A 21,952-nucleotide genomic window follows, 5' to 3' on the forward strand; every position below is an offset into this window, starting at 1 on the left:
GATTTGCACAGTATTCTTATCATCTGTCTTCAAGTAAGCCTAAATAAAAAATCCACATCCCTTTTTGCACTTTGCTTTACATTTTATTTTTGTATTTGGACAAAAAATAACTTGATTCCTGCTCCTTATTGAGTAGTTCTTCACTGCATCTTTAAACTGCCTAAAAATACTAAACAGTATGCCTATCTTCAAATTAGGGTTGGCCGTATCTGTCTCCTCATTAAAAATTGGTTATTTTGTCTTCCTCGAATCAATATCACTTTCATCAGATGAGGAGCATGACCTAAGCTCATCACTTAGTGCATAAACAGTCTCATCTGAACTCTCACCACCAATTATTTCTTCATTAACCCTTGTTCTATCCCTTTCTAACTCCATATCAATAAAATTTTCAAATAATTCATCATCATCTTCATCATGCAAGTCATAATCAGAATCAACAAATTCAGGGTCTTCCTCATCAGCCTCACTTTCAAACTCCCCACTATCATCATCACCATGACCATCCTGTTCAATCTGTACCTCTTCTAAGCTAGTGTCATCACTACTTAGCATTCTCACTTCCTCAGATGATTCAATATTATCATCATGCACAACATTCTCAGTTCGTTCTAAATGATCTTGTTGCATATTTACCTTATCCCTCGCATAAACATGAATCACTCTTAACTCATCAACACTTAAAGACATCTCAATACTATCATTGTCATTATCTAAATTTCTCAAACCATCTATATCTTGACTCATCAACACTTAAAGACATCTCAAACAACAAGACAGGCTTAATCCTAGCTCCGCAGTACCAAGAATCTTAGCCAAGGCCGAAGGAAATCTAAAACTAAGCTCTGATACCATCTTTGTTACGACCCCATCTGTGGGCCCGTGACCGGCACTAGGGAATGGGTAGACGTAAGGCCACCGAATCCCGTAGTAAGCCTGACTCTCACTGACTTAAATTAATCTCATCTAATATTATTGATGCCACAATTTATCTTAACCGTTAAATTTTATATAATTAATTCGGTCTGCTAGAAGAATTAGGCGAGACCCGAAACTACAGAAAATTACAACTGATATATATCTACTATTTCTACTGCGGAGAATCTAAGATTTTTTTTTACAAATTAACATACCAAATCAATTACATTACCCGATGATGAAGGAGTCGGGTTACTAGATAAGAGTCATGGGAAGACTAACAGTCATGGATATGAAAAACAGTAAAAATTAAGACTGTCAGTCTCGAGAGTGAGTTAAAATCATATATCTAATAATAATTGCAAACACTTCAATAACACATTTATTTAATTTGGAATAAACATTGGGTCATGCTTAAATAAAATAGTTTTCACACACTATGGGACGGAGTACTTTAGTAGAACCCTAATCCCAACACTAACATCTCAATCGATTCTCAACACTGACATCTCGACTAATCTCAAATCTAACATCTCGACTAATCTCATTCCAACAGAACTGGCGCCCAGAGAGCGGAGCTCGACTAGGGTCCTTAACTCCAGTCCGGTCACTTAATGTTCACTATTAGCCTTAGCCTTTCGGCTCTCTTATTCCAATAAGACTGGCGCCCAGAGAGCGAAGCTCGACCAGGGACCTTACCTCTAGTTTGGTCACTTAGGTTTCCAAATAAGCCGGCACCCAGAGAGCAATGCTCAACCAAGGACCTTTACTCCAGCAACCACACTCTACTAAGCCTAGAGAGCGATGCTTGACCAGGGCAAGTCCTAAACTTTTCTTTTTAAATTTACCCATTTACCCTTTTTCCATCACTCTCAGATTTACACCGGTACACTCATCAAACTAATATGTTCTACTGTCGTCCCATCCCGTATCATCATACAATAATAAAATCAATGATAAAGGAAAGGATATATATATGAATAGTAATCAAAAAGCATGATACACATGAATAATAATTAAAAGAATGATTTAAACTTGCAATCAAATAATCACAGTAGCTATTCAAAAATTATGCATGACACGTGCATAACCGATATATGACTTTAACTCATAACTTTGACGACCTCCTAGCTCTGCTCTGATGCCTCGGGTGGAGGGAGCCGATCTAAAGGATTTATCTAATCACAGAAAATAATTAATCAATAATGCTGAAACAGTTGACAATTAACCCTAGATCTAGATTCTTAGGACTGATTGTCTAAGAATCTCGACTCGGGTAAATTCTATCGAAAATTCGGCAAAACCTCCCCTACAATACGGACATTTATCCCCCGTAAAATGGGTCCAGGATCTGCCAGAAAAATACTTCAAATAATCAACAATTTAATACAATTTGAGTCGGGTCTCCAAGACTTCACTATTTTTCCCGACTCCCCCACACAGCACAAATCACGACTATAGCAGGCAGTCCGACAACCAATTATTTTAACACACAAATATTATCTAATACTCAACACAAATCAATAAGTATATAATAAACTAGAGAATTCCAAAACCTACGGGCCAGAGAAAAATTACCGAGACGCTTGATCGCTCGATCGACTTGTCTCGAGTCGCCGGAGTTCGATCGACGATCCGAACACATTATTAGACTCGAAATGACGCGCTGACGACGATCCCCGCTTTCAATTTTCCAATTCGACCCTCGATCATCCAAAAGGATTTACGGACGACCTCGGTTGTCGATTTGCAAACGGAATCCGATCGCCACAAACCGGTGCCATTGCGAAGCTTGAGCTGAGGGGAGTCTGGATACGTTCTCCAATCATCCATAGCTCGCCGAAACTCGGTGAAAAAGTCTGAAAATGCCGGCTTTCCCTAGTTTCTCTCTCCACCGCGAACTTCCGTCTTCGACCACCATTGGCGTCGTCGCTGCCGCCAAAAGAAAGCTCTCGCCGAGGGGAGTCGATCTCCACCAGAATCAGCTGACAAGGCCGCTGGAAACAGCTAGAAAAGCGTCTGAAAGCCGCTGCCTTCTTCGGCTTCTTCCTCTGCACCGGCACGCCGCCCGCGCCCGGTGGTCGGCCACCGACGACGCAGCCTCCTTCTTCTTCCTCCTATCTCCCTCTCTCTCCCCGATTTCTTTTCTCTTTTTTTCTTCTCCATATGGACTTTTGGTCCTTGAAATTTTCTAATTACAACAATTTCGCCCAGCAAAATTTCCAATTAACCCCTAAACTTTTTTTTAGCTTTTCAATTAAGCCCCTAGCTATTTAATTTGGGCCAAGTTAGAATTATTGAAAATATACAATTGCATATATACCCTTGCTTTCAAATATAAAATTACCAAAAAGCCCTTGCCGACATATTTAATTATAAAAATACCAAACATACAAATTTCCATTAAAACCCCATAATAATAAAATTATACTTTTAATCCTCATCCCAAAATAAATTCCCAATTTAGTTCTAACACACAATTAATTTAATTAATCAATTTGCTAACTATTTTCTAACTTAAAACCACTAGCTAATTAAGATACCAATTTCTCCAAAAATTCTTTTATAAAAACATCCTTTACAAATTCTTTCATAATTTTTCAATATATATAATTTTATTTATATATATATATATATATATATATATATATATATATATATATATATATATATATATATGCATTTGGGGGAAAATTTGAATAATCAAAAATATAATTTATTTTTGAAAGAATTTACTTAATTAATTTTTTAAAAATTCAAACTAATAGGATATAGAAAATACTCTTTTATTTGTCTAGCATTAAAATTTAAAATTGCATTTAAATCATTTCAATTAAACCAAATAATAAAAAAAAATGTTAAGATTAATTTAAATAAAAAATTATTTATTAATCATTATTAATATTATCTTTATTAAGGAAAAAATTCCGGGTATTACAATATTGATGGCTATCCATCCATGTATGGTTTTGCCTTCATAAATTTTTCCAAGTAGTACATTTTATTCTTCAAATTTCAGCAACCGATTCTATTCTATGGAGATCATCCATGTCCACATGAGTTTCTTGACTCCACATGGTCTTTGCATTGCCGTATATGCTCTATCACTCTTTTCATATTTATTACTTCATGATTCTGTCTTGATTTTCATATTGACTCAAGTATTCAAGTCCTTGACTCTTGAATCCATCTTCACGTTTATGTCTTTATCTTCATTTATATGCATAAATGATAATCAAAGATTATCTATTAAGAACAATAATATTAAACAAAATTGTTAGTAGTAATAATATTTTGCATCATCAAAATCACATATGAGACCTTGGGGTCAATAAAGTAAAATAATATTGTTGCTGAAAGTAGTAAGTCATAAGACATTAATTTTAATAGTAATCCACGAAGGTACTTCAAGTGCCAAAGTTTAGGCCATATTGCATCTGATTGCCCAAATCAATAAGTAGCCTCTTTTATTAAAATTTGTAACTAAACTAGTGTACCACAAAAAAGACTATGCTCAATGACCTTTCACTTTAAGGGCTAAAAAATCTAAAGTATTTTTAGCACGAGGGGTACTAAACTAGCCAATTTACTCTCAAGTGGGAGTAAACTTACAAAAATGAAAATAGAACAACTAAGAATCATTTCTTAAAAATGAGGGGTGAAAGCTCTTGACGCCTTGGTCCTCATCCTCTTATCTTTCCAGGATTATATTGGTAATTTTTTATTAGTTTAGGGGACATTTAGAGTTTAATTAATAATTTAGAGGTAATTTTTTTTAAGAATATAAAAGGGGTATAAAAATTAGATGTTCAAATAAACAATTAAAAAGTTAACTATTAATACTCATTATAAAGCGATTATTAATAAAATAAGAAGTAAATAGTATCGGTCTACTTAATTATTGTAGGAGCTCAATGTCACAAATTTTCAATTGAAGGGTATAATAATAATAAAAAAAAGGCAAAGTTTGAAGGTATTTTTTTCAGTTTAAATAGCAATTTGCTCCCTCAACTTATAAGGCAGGTCCAATTTACCCCAAATTAACTTGGTCATTTCACCTACAAATTTGCAAAAATAGCCAATTACACCAAAATATAAGAGATTGCACTACACACACATCTAAAGGTGAGTGAGAAGTAAGAGAATTCTAAAATATTATTTAAATTTATTTTTTGTAATTCTTTTGCTTTTTGTATTTTTTTTACTTCATACAAATTATTTCTCATTAATTTATCCAATATCAACCTTCCATCTAGAATTAGTTGATTCAATCACTCTAAACTCAATCTCTAAATCTCAGTATTATACATAGAAATCTTAACAATCCTCAAGTATTTTAGAATTTAAAGAAAAAAAAAGTTAAATTTCAGAATTATATGTAGATTACATGTATACCCATGAGCTAAATCACAATAATCCTAAATTACAAAAGAAAGTTGTTGATGAGTTAATATTTGTCATATATATAATATTTTAACTTTCAACATAGAGATTTTATTTTAATATTTTTATTAGATAATTATTAAAATAGTATAATTATATTACTTTGAAAAATAAATATAAAATATTTTTTAGATAATATAATTCCAATGACATATATAATATATAATTAGATTAATATTGATAATGATTCACTAAATTAAAATAAAAAATAAATTTAGTAATTTTATATAATACTTAAATGTTTGCGGTCAAATGTCTATATGATAATATATGAGTTATTATTAAATAATAAAAAAATATTTACATAAAATAATTAAATATGTCAATAAATATTATATAATATTAATTTATTAAATATTTTTATATTGATAGGTCCAAATTATATATAAATATTTAGGGTATTTTAGAGCTTTAATAATATGATTTCTATATATAATATGATAAAAATATATATTTTTACTTCATTTAATCTTAATTATCTATTTTTAGGTAATATTAACCAAGAGAGAGAAATATGGAGCTAAATGCTTAAAAAGAAGCTTAATTGGATATGTCCGTGTCAAGACCTAAGATTAAGACGTATAAACTGCTATTTGCAAGAGCTGACAAAAAATTACAAAGCCCAAAAGATATTTTAGTTATTTTGTATAATTATTAAGATTTATAATAAGAGTTATTTATGGGATAATACTTGGTGGAGATAAGGATACATATATTATTCTCTATCAGATAGACTTATATTGATATACTTATCTATAGGGAGACTTACTTAGAGGAGGACTCTTCTCTATATATATCTCAAAACCTAATTCTAAAGGGGAGGAGGAGAGCTCTCTCCTATCTGCTCTCTACATCTATCCATTATTATTTTCTCTATAGTCCTTCCATAAATACTTTAGTTTAGTTTTCATTACTTTTTTTAAGATGTAATGAGCTTTTCAAAAAGTGGAGAGTGAGGACCAATCATCTTCCTACTTGAAGAAATTCTGGATCTAGAGGAAGCTTTTACTTTATTGTTTTATGTCTTTTTATTTAATACCATAATCATTGGGTTAAATATATTAGGCTAGTTTTCATAAGTGCTTAGCCTTTTTACTTTTGTATGAATCTTGTTATTTAGTTAACCATCATATTAATTTAGCAATAGTAATTGTTATGAACATATTTAGGTTGAATGTATTAGAGACACTAATTTTACTTCAATCTATATAGGTATAAGAAACTTTAGTTATATCATTAGTTTGAGTGACTAAAGGAAAAAGCACATTACCATCTCATTCATTAGATCTAGGCTTAAAATAAAACAAGGAGATTACTAAGTAAATGGCTAGACTAAATACTATCTTTAGCATATAGTTTTAAATCATAAGCATTTGCATTTGCATTGTATATTTATTTATTGTTTGGTTACTTCACTTTATGAATATTATTTTCTCAAAAATACTAATTTAGAGTGTTTAGATTTTCTTTTATTGTTTTGTGTTGACAATTAGTCTTTATAATAAGTGGCCTCATAGTTCCTTGAGAGATCGATCTCGTGATGAACTTACCCTTACTATAGGAAGATTCATGCACTTGCGAGTACTAACTTAGAGACATCAAGTTTTTGGCGCCGTTGCCGCGGAACTGTGTTTAAATTTTATTATATTGATTGATTGTCAAAAGTGTTTTGTCTTTGTTTGTTTTTGTATTTTGTGTTTTGTGTTTTATTTATGTGTTTTTATTTTATTTTTAAATTTTATTTTTAAGTTTTCAAAATTTAAAATTCTCTTTTATTTTGTATGTGAAGAAGAAAAACTAAATCAAGTGATTTATCAACTCAAAAAATTGAAGAAGAATCAAAAGAAGAAGTTGATATCATGGCAAACCCATCAAGAGAAGTAGGAGCTGAAAGGCGAATGGCTATGTAAGATTATGCACGGCCTATAATTGGTAATATTAATTCACGCATAGTTCTAGGTGATGCATCTAGCAATTATAAACTTAAGAACATTCATTTTAATATGCTTCCTTCATTTTATGATATGTCTAGTGAGAATGCATTAATATTCATCAAAGAGTTTTATGCTATAGTTCATACTTTCCCATTATCTGGACTTAATGAGGATCAATTAAGAATAAGGTGTTCCCCTTATTCATTGAAAGATAGAGCAAAAACTTGATTAACGACCTTGCCTCCTAATTCAATGAGAACTTAGGATGAATTTTATCAAAAATCTATGAGTAGGTTTTACTCACATAAAAAATAATTAAGAGCTAAAATTTTTAATTTTTATCAAAAGGATACTGAATCTTTTCATAAAGTATGAGATCGCTTCAAATCAATAAAGAGAGCATGCAAAAGGAAGAAAAAAGTAGAGCCTAATCTTAGGCTTGAGAGAAAAAAAGAAGAAAGTATTTTCTAGACCTGAATTTCATAAGGCAGCTCAGCCTTATAGACCACCTATTCCTTTTCTAAACCAACTCAAAGAGAGCAAAAAGGATAAAATTTTTTTTTTGAAAATATTGAGATGCTCTCTAAATTTAACACTAATTTATCTTTGTTGGATGTTATCACGAATAAGCTAACTTATGCAAAAAAATTTAAAGAACTGAATACCAATAAAAGACGATATGCGAACAATGAAAAAGTATAAGTAACAAGTGTAATGCTTCAATATCATTTGCCCCTTAAGATGAAAGATCCTGGTATCTTCATTATTGATATTACAATGGGTGACAAAAAGGATAAAACATCCATGTTAGATTTGGGAGCAAGCATCAACTTGATGCCTTATTTGATATATAAACAACTTGGCATTGGAGAGTTGAAGCCTACCATTATGTCTCTACAATTTGCTGATAGATTGATAAAATATCCTAGAGGTATAGTGGAAGACTTGATCGTTCAAGTAGGTAAGTTAATAACTCCTGTTCATTTTATAGTGCTTGACATGGAAAACCCACTAGCAAGGAATAAAGAGCAAAATATACTCATTGGTAGACCTTTCATGGCAACTGCTAGAACTGTGATTGATGTGCATGATGGAAAACTTACCATAACAGTTTTAAGAGAAACTGTGGAATTTAAAGTGTTTGATTCTGTAACTTTATCTACTAAATTTACTATTGATAAGTGTTCATATAATTATTTAATTTCTCTTTTTTATGAATAATTATATGATGATATTCCATTCTTAATTGAGAAGAACTTTTGTAACACTTAAGATGTTCACATTAAAAGTATGAAGCCATACTTGAAAGGAATGGCTTATGACTAAGAGGTAGAGTGCGTGGATGAACGCCCACCATGAGCATAATCAGGAATGTCTAGCTATAGACAATAAACTTAGCAATTGTATTTTTATTTTTTGTCACGACCCGATTTGTGGGCTCGTGACTGGCACTAGGGATAGGTAGGCTTAAGGCCGCCAAAACCCATAGTAAGCTTAGATCTTTGCTACGCACGAACCGATCCAGCTGTTACGTAGTAAAAAGAAAAATGAACAGTGGTACCCGGGTGAGCCAATTCTCCTAGCGCTCGGGGCAAGGGAGTCGCAGATCAAAGGCGGAGCTCAACCATCAGACACACCACGACCAGATTAAACACCTCGAGATCCACTACTCGAACTCTTCTATATCCACTATTGATTCACTGACTGATTCAGCAGGGAGTGAAGCCTCCTACTCAAATATACATACATATACATACTATTAAACCAGCCCAATATTTCATTCACAAGTCTCCAACTGGATGCTAGCAAATATTTCATAATTTGTTACATACCAAAATCAAACATAATATGCCTAGTACACTACTGCGGAGAGTCTAGAATTTTAAGTAACTTAAAATGCGAAAGTAGAAATTAATTACAATAGGTCCGAAGGAAAAGCAAGTCGGGCTATCAAACGAAAGACGAGGAAGAACCTAACTGTCACCTGAAAAATTTAAAATTAAAACTGTCAGCCTCGAGAGTGAATTAGAATCATATAATCCTATAACAAATATAGTCTCCTCAATAAAATATTTATTTAATCAAAATAATATATTATATTATATCAAAACATATGTCAATGTCATAATTCAAAAAATTATAATTTAAATGTTTATAGGACGAGTGCCTCAGCAGAATCCTAACCCCAATACTAGCAGCCTTTCGGCTTTCTTATTTCAATAGGTCTAGCGCCCATATTAAATTATTTATAACTGATAATTAATACAACAATATTTTCTAAAATTATAAAATAATTTTTAAGTTCCAAATAAAATTAAACCGAACCGAAAATCTGAAATCCTGCGCATCCGAAAAATACCAGGGTCCAAAAGCTGATACTATCAACGGTGTCGAATTTTAAATCTGGAAGCACCTACGTGAAGCTTTAGATGCGTTATAGCCAAAAACACCAAAATCACAGCCTTGCCTTTGTTGGAAACTATTAGATTACGGTAGGAATGAGGCTGCTCCGGTGAGGCTCTCCCAAGGCTGCCGGGGGAGGAACGGGGATGGGGAGGAGTTGTTCCTAGCTTTTGGAGGGTGAGAAACTCGATTACGGCGTCAGATTGGTGTAAGGATGCTGACAGGCTGCTGATGCACAGTGGGAGCTCCCTCTTTCCCACGTTTGACGTCGGCGGTAAGGAGGGAGGAAGGAAAGAGAAGCGGCGTCGGCGAGGGAGGGAAAAGGAGGAGAAGCGATGGCAGCTGGAGGGGTGCAGGCGACAAAAAGAAGGGAGGCGATGGGGGGAAGGGAAAAGAGAAAGGAAGAAGAAGAAGGAAGAGGGGGAGGAGAAAGAGAAATTTTTTTTATTTAATTATTTATTATTATTTATTTAATATTATTTAATTTAATTTTATTAGAATATTATAGTTTTTTTATGCATTTAAGTTATTTTTATTTTTATTTTCTTTTATTTTAAATTTTAGTGTTTCATGTTTACTTTCTAGGCCTATGAAGGAAAATAAGCATTCTTACCTTCTTTGATTCTCAAAAAACAATATTTATCCATGTGGTTATATGTCAACTTATATTTACTAATATGTTTTCATGTTTAATTAATTTTATATTATTAAATGGATATTATGAATATTCATTATTGAGAAATATTAATTGGGAGTTTTTGGAGTTTAGCCATGTCTAATTTTTTTGTAGGATTAGGAATTAGTCCAGTTTTGTTTAGTTAATATTAGTTATTTTAGTTTTAGTGATTTTCTTAGTTTTAAATTTTTATTTTATTTAAATCATTAATAAACTCTAATTTTTAGTTTAAATTATCAATTTTAGTTATTTAAGTATTTAAAATTTTTAATTTTCATTCAAAATTATGTTTTCATTAATTATTTGTCCTTGGAGTGTATTAAAGTTAATTACAAGTAAAAAAAATAAAAAAATAAAAAGATTTTTTAGCGAGCCATGTTACGGCAGCGAATTTTTCACACAGCCCCGCAGTAGAGGCACGACAGAGAAGTTATGGCCCTGTAGCAGTCAAGCAACATTAGCCAGCAGTTGGGCCAGCCACGAGTCACGGGGCTCTCCATGTGGGAGGCAGCCACGACAGCACATAGTTGCAGCGTCACCCGCGAGGCGCGGACCACTCGACACACCCAAGTGAGGTCGCTGGCCAGCCGCAAGTCGTGGACAAACCGCAGTGGATGCCACCAGCGAAGCCTGGACAAGGCTGCAAGGTGCACACAGCGGCACCAGCACTCACGCCGCGAGCTCGCAGGGCAGCTGCCAGACGCGGAAGGCATGACTCCAACACTTCCTTGGCCAATTTTGACTTCAAATTAAATATTTTAATTAGAAAAATAAAAGATAATTGACACGTGCAAAAATTAAGTCATTTTTAAGTTAAAAGACTATTCTTAAACTATAAACAACCAAATGTAATATTTCTTTTCCTCTTAAGAATACATAAATAGTTATATTATTGATTTAGGACTTTATTTTAAATTTTATTCTAGGATTTTTATTTATTTATTTTTAGGACCTAACTTTTAATTATCTTAGGATTTAGTCTTTCTAGTATATTTAGGATAGTTTATTATTTTCAATTCTTTATTTTTTTATTTTTTTTATAATTATCAATGATGTGTGTTCAAGCCTGCTTCTAAGATATGGATGGTGGAGTTTGGAATTCAAGTTCATGGCTTGCTATACATAGCAAACCTCCAAGGGAGTGTTCTATCTTTTTCCTCTTTTCTTGATCTTTATTTTTATATATGCAATGACATTGAGAACAATGTCAAATTTAAGTGTGGAGGAGGGAAATAGAATATTTCTTCAATTAAACTTTATACATCATATGCTATGAGAATTAACAACTTTGATGAATCTTTGTAAAATTTTTAAAATTTTTCTACTCAACATTTTCTTATTATTCTATATAAGAGTTGATGAAAGAATGCTATTATATTAAGATTCTTGAACTCTTGAGTTAGTTTTTAACATGTATAAATGTGAACTCATGAGTTATTTGCACTTAAATAATCAAGTGTTCATCTTTTACATATGGACATGATGAATAGTTTGACAAATTTGAATTGGGTATAATTAGAAGTGTATGATTTAGATTATGATTTCCTTGTTATTAAATTGGCTTGCATAAGTTTGTGAGATATAATATGGACAAGTTAAAAGCTCTAAGTTTATAATTTTACTCCGCTAATTTTAATTACTTAATAACCGGGAATCTTTCACAACTAATGTCGATTTTGCGTACAGAAGCAATTAAGATTATGAATGCAAATCATCTTAATGTATGTTTTGTTTAGTAACCAGGTGCATTCATTACTCATATTTGTTTTTGCGTAAAAAGGCATAACATCTCAAGAAAAAAAGAAATACCCTAAGTATCAAGTTAAAACCTAAGGGATGTAAAAAAAAGAAAAAAAAGTACAAGAACTTGAAAAGCAAATAATATAAAAAATGTATAAATGCCTATTGATCTCTTGTTTGTGAATGAAGGTTTTGCCTCTCGAATAGGGTTATGATAATTTAGATTATGCATCATAGTTATATCTTTTGAAGATGAGTTAGGCTATTTGTTGTGAAACAGATGTGAAGAATTGGATGCTCGAGTCTTTTAATTAAAAATGATTAAGTTTACCTTTTTAAGAAAATTATTATGATTCAAGTGTTCTTGGGTTGACATGATCTTTGTATTAATAAGATTCTTTTGAATAATATCTTTAAGCTGAGTATGAATGTTCTTCATGATTTTTACAAAAGTTAATTTTCAATTGCTATTTACTTGAGGACAAGTAAAGATTTAAGTGTGGGGATTTTTGATAGGTCCAAATTATATATAAATATTTTAGAGCTTTAATAATATGATTTCTATATATAATATGATGAAAATATGTATTTTTATCTCACTTAAGCTTAATTGCCTATTTTCAGATAATATTAACCAAGCGAGAAAAATATGGAGCTAAATACTAAAAAAAAAGCTTAATTGGACATGTTCGTATCAAAACCCAAGTTTAAGATGTATAGACTGCTATTTGCAAGGCATGGCCGAAAATTACAAGGCCCAAGGGATATTTTAGTCATTTTATATAATTATTAAGATTTATATTAGGAGTTATTTATGGGATAGTACTTGGTGGAAATAAGGATCCCTATATTCTTATCTATCAGATAGACTTATATTGATATACTTATCTCTAGGGAGACTTACTTAAAGGAGGACTCTTCTCTATATATATCTCAAAAACCTAGTTTTAGAGGGGAGGAGGATAGCTCTCTCCTATCTATTCTCTACATCTATTCACCATTATTTTCTCTACAGTTATTTCATAAACACTTTAGTTTAGTTTTTATTACTCTTTTTAAGATTTAAACACTTATCTCTAAGGAGACTTACTTAAAGAAGGACTCTTCTCTATATATATCTAAAAACCTAGTTTTAGAGGGGAGGAGGAGAGCTCTCTTCTATCTGTTCTTTACATCTATTCACCATTATTTTCTCTACAGTTATTTCATAGACACTTTAGTTTAGTTTTTATTACTCTTTTTAAGATTTAAGGAGCTTTTCAAAAAGTGGAGAATGAGGACCAATCATCTTCCTACTTGAAGAAATTCTGGATCTAGGGGGGTTTTTACTTTATTGTTTTATGTGTTTCTATTTCATACCATGATCATTAAGTTAAATATGTTAGGCTAGTTTTCATAAGTGCTTAGTTTAGTATTTTTACTTTTGTATGAATCTTGTTATTTATTTATTTAATGAATGATTTTTTTATCTTTATATCCTTATTAGTTTCAGTTATTATTGTTAGTTAATCATTATATTAATTTAGCAATAGTAATTGTTATGAACATATTTAGATTGAATGTATTAGAGACACCAACTTTGCTTCGATCTATATAGATATAAGAAACTTTAGTTATATCATTAGTTTAAGTGACTAAAGGAAAATGCACATCACCATCTCATTCATTAGATCTATGCTTAAAGTAAAACAAGGAAATTACTAAGTAAATGACTAGACTAAATATTGTCTTTAGCATATTATTTTAAATCATAAATATTTGTATTTGTATTGCATATTTATTTATTATTTGGTTACTTTACTTTATGAATATTATTCTCTCAAAAATACTGATTTAGAGTGTTTAGATTTACTTTTATTGTCTTGTATTGATAATTAGTCCTTATAATAAGCAGCCTCATAGTTCTTTGAGAGATCGACCTCATAATGAATTTACCCTTATTATAGGAACAGTTCGTGCACTTGCGAATACTAACTTAAACAGATCATATATTATAATTTTATAAAAATAATTTATACGTGTAATATACATATATATTATTTTTCCAGCAATGATCTCTCTGATACCAAAACCAATTATTGGAATTAATCACGAATCTCGATTAAATATATTGAAAACATGTACCTAATTAGATTTGGATAATCAACATGTTGTGAATTCATATCTCAACAAAATCACATAAATAATTTTTTAAAGCCTATATTATGGTGATGTTTGTTTGTGAAAATTATTTTTCAAAAAAAAATATTTTTATTTGCTTTATGTTTGGTACATTTAAAATAAAATTAAATATTTTTTAATAAGAAAGAAAATTAAGTTATTTTACACTTAAAAATGACTTCTCAAGTCCGACTCTAATTTTTTTTAATTTTATTATACTTATAGTTATAAATAGAAAGTATAAAATATAATTTAATTAATTTTTTTGAATAATCATCTTTTTTCCCTGAAAAAGTAAAGTGATATATATTAAAACACAATACTATTATTCTTATGATTTTTTTAATACAAGATCTAATAAAAAAACAAATTTTGTATTCAATATTTTTCAAAATAAAATTATTTTTGCAAAACAAACCAAGCCGAAATTTACAAACAAAGGAAGAAAAGGGTAGGAATCGGTTGCCATCGCTGGGTCGAGCCTGTCGCGATATGTTAGTTGGATGAAACTCAAGCTTTATATACAAGTAGTAGCTAGTGATACAGTGGAATCCTCCAACTTCTCTTTTTCTTTTTTTTCTTTTTCTGTTTTTTATACTTTTTAAATTAAATATAATTAATATATTATTTGAGAATATACACTTAAGTATTTATGTTATTTTAATTTTTAATTTAATTCAATAAACATTTATAATAATAATAATAATAATAATAATAATAATAATATTCTATCTATAGTAAAATTATGTATTAAAGAATATTTAATTATTACAAAAAATTTAAATTATTATATATTATATTAAATTGAGATTTATAATATTAAAATAGTTAAATGATTAAAATTAAAATATTTAAATTATATTAAATTATAGATCAGTAAATCAGAAATAAAAAGAATTTTTTTTTTATAAAATTGATAACGAATCATCATATTTAAAAAAATATAAATTCAAAATTCTAATTTTTAAAATTAAATTCCTAATAATTATGTCATAATCCGATAAGTTTTGGCATTTTCTTAAATATATTATAAACAAATAAAAAATTAAATAAAAAAATAAGGGAAAACACAAACACGTCATTGGACACTAAGCACATTACCTATATATGCTGCCAGGGCTCCGAAGTAGGCCCCCATTACCCATTCCCACTTGCGTATTTTTTCTTTTTTCTACTTAATTTACCTTCAATTAAATTTTATTTAATTCCTTCATAAGACTTTTGTAATATATATAAATTAAATTAAATCCATATGATTATATATATATTATTATATATACATATTATATATATTATATGTATGTATATATATATATATTTTTTTTTTATTTCTACAAGCTACCAAAAACAACATTTATAACTTTTTGCTGTTTAGGTTTACAAGTAGCTTCATCCTGTCAAAAACTTCTCCTTCTTTTCTTATATTCTCTCTAAATACAAAGATCCTGTAAATCTTGATTCTCCTTCTGGGCATCTCTATCATCAACAAATGCTTCCAACAAAAAATGGACAGTGTCTTTCTGTATATCCTTTTCCTGCAGAATAGTTACTTGACCATGAGATTAATTTCCTATACTATCCTTGCTTCCAGATATTATTTGCTTTCCCAACCTGAAGAGGATTCTCCTAGTTAAGGCTTCAGATAGATAATTTTCACTTATCCAGGAGAGCGATATTGGCATTTTTCCCTCCACTTATGTGTTCTCCTGTCAAATCCAAGTCTCTCCCATCATCTTTTTGCTTTTCTTGTTCTTTCTTATTCTTTTTCTATTTTCTTTTAAAAAGAAAAATTTTATTTTAAATTATTGTGGGTTAAGCCAAGGTTTTCACTCCAAATGGTTGCTGGGACATACGACTTCTCACGTGCGGTTATGAAAATGGCATGGATCATGCTCAGGATTGACTACTCAAGACTCTTCTGGCTCCTCTTTGGTGTCTTCTCCTATGAAAATCATGAAGGAAAGCCCCGGATTTAGAATCTCTTTCTTGGTCATACATAATTATTCTACCTTTTAAGGATCACTTTATTATTTTGTAGCTAGCTAGTAGTACTACATACCCATCACATAAAAAGTAGAGTTTAAAAATCTTCCAAAATTATTTCCCCAGAAAAAGGGTTAGCAAGGGAAACTGCAGGAGCCTAGCACAGAAGTCGAAAATTATCCTACTTATTCCTGAAACAACATGTTTACAAAAGAAGCTGGCTTGCATACACATGAAACCAACCCTGATCATGGATATGTCGAAACCGATCCTACAGGCCGGTATGGAAGGGTATGTTATGTTCTTAGCATCTGTTTGCATGTATTCTGCATCTTCAACTGCTTACCTAGAGATATCAATATTTTAGTTCAATATGATGAATTATTTAGTAGAAGGGTTTAATAATAAAGTTAAAGGTAATATGATTGATATTATTCTATATTACAGTTTACAAAGTACTAACTACCGTATCATTATCTTTAGTATATTTTTCATCTCTACTTTCCATTTTTTATTTTCTTTTTAACTTCTATTAGGATAATTCCAACTGGGTTTTAAATTATGTTGACATTTGTATATAGTTGAAATAAAAAGAAGGAAAAACAATATCACAGATGATAACTTGTTTGACTTCTATTTTGTGGCAGGGATTTCTTGAATACTTTTACATATATCCATTTTTTTCTCATGTTGTACATTAGTATTCTTTTCTGGGGTGGAATTGCTCTGGTTTGGCTAGGACAATTAATATCCTAGCTATTATTTAGTTAATTTTTGGTTGACATAACCTTAAAGATTCTTTACTCTTAATGGTCAATAAAATATTGAAAGATGTTTTGTTATGTTTAGGATTTGAAAATTAATTCATGTCCGAAATCCTTCACTTGAATGACAAATTAGACCATTGAAAAACTAAGTAAATGCAAATTCAATATCATAGTGATATTATTGGACTTTTATATACAAACTAAATTGTTCTGTAATATAGTATCTGAGCTTCATTCTATTTAATCCGTTTGAGTTTCCGAATTTCTAGATAAATTTTAGCGGCTTGTTTTCAGTGGGGAATTTTGGCCAATTTAGTGATTACTGGTTATTAGGTATACTGAAAAAGATAAATTGATCCTGCCATGGACAGTTAGAAGAAGTTCTGGGAAAAGGGGCAATGAAAACAGTGTACAAGGCAATTGATGAAGTCCTAGGAATGGAGGTGGCATGGAATCAGGTCAAACTCAATGAGGTTCTTCGCTCACCGGAAGACTTGCAGCGGCTGTACTCCGAAGTTCACCTTCTCAGCACCCTCAACCATGACTCTATCATCCAATTCTATACCTCCTGGATCGATGTTCACAGAAAGACCTTCAACTTCATCACTGAAATGTTTACTTCAGGGACTCTCAGAGAGTAATTTTCTTTCTCTAGCAACTGAATTGACTGAAATGAGATAAAAACATAAAAAAAGCCAGACCCTACAGATACATTATACCTCTAATTGTTTTAATGCCATTTCCCAATAACTATCTAATGTTATGCAGGTATCGGAGAAAATACAAGCGAGTAAATATTCAAGCTATTAAGAACTGGGCTCGACAAATCTTACAAGGCCTTGTGTATTTACATGGCCATGATCCTCCAGTAATTCATAGAGACCTCAAATGTGACAATATCTTTGTCAATGGCCATCTTGGACAGGTCAAGATTGGTGATCTTGGCCTTGCAGCAATCCTCCGAGGTAGCCAATTAGCACACAGTGTTATAGGTACACACCATTCCCTTGCTCTCTTTATTCTTTTTAAAAAATTATTTTGGCAGAGGCTGTTTCTGCGAATCCTAATAATCTGTATGAAACATAAATATTGGATATGCCCACTTCAGCTAAACTCAAATATCTCTAAGCTTTGTTAACATTTGTTAGGCACCCCTGAGTTTATGGCACCAGAATTATATGAAGAGGAATACAATGAGCTTGTTGATGTCTACTCATTCGGCATGTGTGTTTTAGAGATGCTCACATCTGAATACCCTTATAGCGAATGTGTTAATCCAGCACAAATTTACAAGAAAGTTACTTCGGTAAAGTCCAGTTCTGATGCCAAAGATTTATACTTGTCAGAAAACTAGAATATGGTTTACAGACCATGTTTGTTATGCAGGGGAAGCTACCCGCAGCGTTCTATAGAGTTCAGGATTTAGAAGCACAAAAGTTCATTGGAAAATGCTTAGTAGCAGCTTCAAAGAGATTATCAGCCAAAGAGCTACTGCTTGATCCATTTCTTGCATCTGATGAAGCTGAATCACCTCCTCTTTCAAGGTCTGAGAATCAAAAGCCATTTTTGAACGACAGTGAAATGAAGAAACTGCATTTGAATGATCCACCAAGGACAGACATGACAATTACTGGGAAGCTGAAATCTGAAGATGATACCATCTTTCTTAAAGTACAGATTGCAAATAAAGATGGTACGAATTTCACTATTTTTTGCGATGTTTCATTGCTGCTGTTCTATGTTCTGTTTGTGGCAAAAATCTTTGTAGATTCCTGTTCTGGTGCTTTCTTTGCAGGTTCTCTTAGGAACATATATTTTCCTTTTGACATTTTAAATGATACATCAATGGATGTTGCAATGGAGATGGTAAAGGACCTAGACATAGATGATTGGGAGCCATTTGAAATTGCTGAAATGATTGACGGAGAGATTTGTTCTCTGGTGCCAAATTGGAAGAAATGGGATTTGCCTCAAATTGAAGCCTACCATACATTCAACTATCAAGAAGATGACGGACTTGATCATCCTTTCCACTCTTCCTCCTCGTGTTCATCATCTCAAGCATCCTTGTCAGGATTAATGGCACAATGGGTCCCAGGTATGTCTCCTATAAATTCGAAATTTTATACTTCTGATCATTTAACCAGTTATGTTGTCACCTATTAATAAACTCGGTTTTGGAAACATTTATGGCTAGCTTATCTCCAAATTAACTCATTAGAACATGGATTTTTTGCTGAACCTGACTTGTTTTTAATACTTTGGAGCCATATATATACACATATGTCTATAAAATCAATGGTATACCAGGAGTACGGAGGAGAAACGTATATATTTGAAACCATTGCTGTTGCAGATGATTTGATTGATGATACAAGCTCTGAGAGCTCTTCACACTCAGGATCATATTCCAATTTGAATTACGTTTCTAGCGATGATCACAAATTCAACACGAGCACGACAAGGAGACCAGATAAGCATCCCATGACAAGGAATCAGAACTCAACAAGATTTTGTCCTCGAGACAATTCAAGTTCTTATATCGGTCAGGCAATTGCTAGAGATGCCTACAAATACTGCAAGGTTTTGCTGGAGTCACAATCTGGAGCTTCGAGCTCTAAACAAAAAAGGGTGATGGACGGCCGTAGACTTACAAGGAATCGATCGCTGGTAGATATTCGCAGCCAACTGCTGCATCGATCCCTGGTAGAAGAAGTGAACAAAAGAAGGTTGTTCAAGACAGTAGGAGATGTCGAAAATGTTGGTTTTCAGGCACCACTTGTTGATTCTAAAAAGGGTTCACATCGGAATTCGAGCAGAAGAAAATAAATATGTTTTTTTCTTCTTCTCCATAATGATTTATGAGGTGAGGTTAGTGCTGAGAATAAGAACTAATGGGCAGTAATCCCTGCCAAATAATATCAGGATTTCAATTAGGAGATAGGCAGACTCCATGATATCCAATGTACATATATATAGGTAGAGTTCACTTTTCTTTCACATTAGTATTCCGGAAAAGCCAGAATTCGGGATCCTGTCAACTGTTTGAGAGTGGATGTAGCAGTAAGTTGACAAACATTAGAATGTTAGTAAATCTTGGTTTGAGATTTGAGGCTATAAGCACTATTCAATAAATTGTAATAATGTGGCTACAGGAGTTGAGAGACCAATCATAAACATTTCTCTACAGCCATGAATTTATTGCTGATGAGTTTGTCAAAGAAACATATGCCATAAAGTTGTTTTCCAAGTATATATGTTTTGCTAATTTCAGGTATGGAAAATACACTAGTCTTGTGACTTTCAAACGTTTCAGGTTTTTCACATGCATCTATAATAGTCAATATTTTTAAATTTCAGAATTACCCTATTTCTATGAATTGTGATTGCTTCTAATGCTTTCAAAAATCCCTAATCGACACTGTCGAAACCCTTTTCTTAGGTACATTTTCACATACATCCTCCCTTCCCCTTGCAGAAAGGAAAGTTTTGAAGCATGTGGATGTTCTCCAATAATAAAAAATGAATAGGATGGTTAATTGCTTTACCGGTATTAAATCTTTTCACCTTGTATATAATTCGTATTAATATTTAAGTTATTTTTTTAGTATTAGTACTTTTATTGTGCTTTTTTAATTTTTTTTTTGACCGATTTTTATTAACATGTCCATTGGTAATAAAATATTCTTAATTGATTCATCAGATTAGCAGCATACTAACAATTTATCTTACTAAACACATAGAGCCACCTCTAAATATGTATAGTTTAAGAAAATAATTTAAAGATGGATTCCACATGTTTAATAGGATAATGATTAGTGAGTTGATATTACTGTTATAGTAAATTTATTTAAAAATTTTACATTTCTAATGACCCGAATAATAAAAATAGACTAAAAGATGATACGTATCAGAAATAAAAGTTTTAACATAAAAATATTAAAATATTAATATCAATTAAATATTCGGTCCAAATATTGGTGTAATAATTTACTCGAATAGATTATTGAATATAAAAAATATCAAGATTTCTAATTGAAAAAGCAAGATAAATAATTATTAATCATATGCTTGGTACGTATTTTATTTTATAGTTTCTTAGATGAAATATCATTGGATGGCTTTTGAAAGCAAATCATATAATGTAAAAGCACTTAGAATTTTATTATTATAATGGAAGTAGTGGAAGCAAGACCATTTATGAATCCAAATAATGAAATAGAGCATGCTGTGTTTTCCATGTGTATAATTTCTATGAATTCAACTGTAAAGATTTGTGTGCTCAAGTTCTTTTTTCCAAATGTTTATCATAAAGTCTTCGTTCTGGATCCTTGATTAAATTATGATGTTTCCCACCCTCTTAGTGAATGGTTGTGTTATTTTCAAAAATTGTTTCTAGTCATTGCTGACAAATGCACCACAAAAGTAATTTTGTCCTTAGGCAATAATCCAAATTGAGTAGCCCCTCAACGCCCATTTATTTTAACCCAATACTACTCATAGTAGTCTGTTTGGTTTAATTAGACGAGGAGAGTGGGTAGAAAATTACACAAACTTTTCTTTCCAATTGGAATTATTATTTTATGTATTTTGTAACCTTAAATATTAGATTATAATATGTACGAGTCTATCTTATAGGGTTTAGATAATATACCTCTTGTAGTTTAATGCACTAAGAATTTGAAATTTATAATTGTTTTATGAGCTCTTTATTGATATTTATGAATGTAGTTACGTATTTATTTTTAAAATTTCATCATTGAAAAGAATTTTCAAAATAAAAGCCATAATAAAGTATGTACCACACTAAGAGAAAGTTGTATGTAAAACTAAATATTTTTATTTCTACAAACGTATTGAAATAGTAAAACAAATTCTTATAGATAGACTATCACATTAGATGATCTCTTAACTAATGAATATTACTA

General features: G+C 31.2%; 1 protein-coding gene across 3 annotated transcripts; it reads left to right on the plus strand.

The window, feature by feature from the left end:
- The first annotated feature begins 15,625 nt into the window (after positions 1 to 15,625).
- On the plus strand, positions 15,626 to 20,274 carry LOC8258096 (probable serine/threonine-protein kinase WNK4). Of its 3 annotated transcripts, none has more exons than XM_015718688.3 (7): positions 15,626 to 16,548; positions 17,396 to 17,661; positions 17,793 to 18,016; positions 18,173 to 18,330; positions 18,411 to 18,717; positions 18,793 to 19,122; positions 19,381 to 20,274. In XM_015718688.3, the coding sequence occupies exons 1-7, from the start codon at positions 16,459 to 16,461 to the stop codon at positions 19,851 to 19,853; spliced, it is 1,848 nt and encodes a 615-aa protein (XP_015574174.1). In that variant the 5' UTR covers positions 15,626 to 16,458; the 3' UTR covers positions 19,854 to 20,274. The 3 variants fall into 3 exon arrangements, with proteins under 3 accessions (XP_015574174.1, XP_002518280.1, XP_015574175.1); XM_002518234.4 differs by having other exon boundaries at positions 15,628 to 16,548; positions 18,820 to 19,122; XM_015718689.2 differs by having other exon boundaries at positions 16,415 to 16,548; positions 17,358 to 17,661.
- The last annotated feature ends 1,678 nt before the right edge of the window (positions 20,275 to 21,952 follow it).

The sequence above is a fragment of the Ricinus communis genome, chromosome 2 (assembly GCF_019578655.1).
Source record: "Ricinus communis isolate WT05 ecotype wild-type chromosome 2, ASM1957865v1, whole genome shotgun sequence".
Lineage (NCBI taxonomy): Eukaryota > Viridiplantae > Streptophyta > Magnoliopsida > Malpighiales > Euphorbiaceae > Ricinus > Ricinus communis.

Coding starts and splice junctions, on each gene's coding strand:
- LOC8258096 (XM_015718688.3), top strand. CDS start 16,459: ATGTTTACAAAAGAAGCTGGCTTGCATACACATGAAACCAACCCTGAT. Junction 18,331..18,410: donor TTTACAAGAAAGTTACTTCG/GTAAAGTCCAGT, acceptor TTTGTTATGCAG/GGGAAGCTACCCGCAGCGTT. Junction 18,718..18,792: donor ACAGATTGCAAATAAAGATG/GTACGAATTTCA, acceptor AAATCTTTGTAG/ATTCCTGTTCTGGTGCTTTC.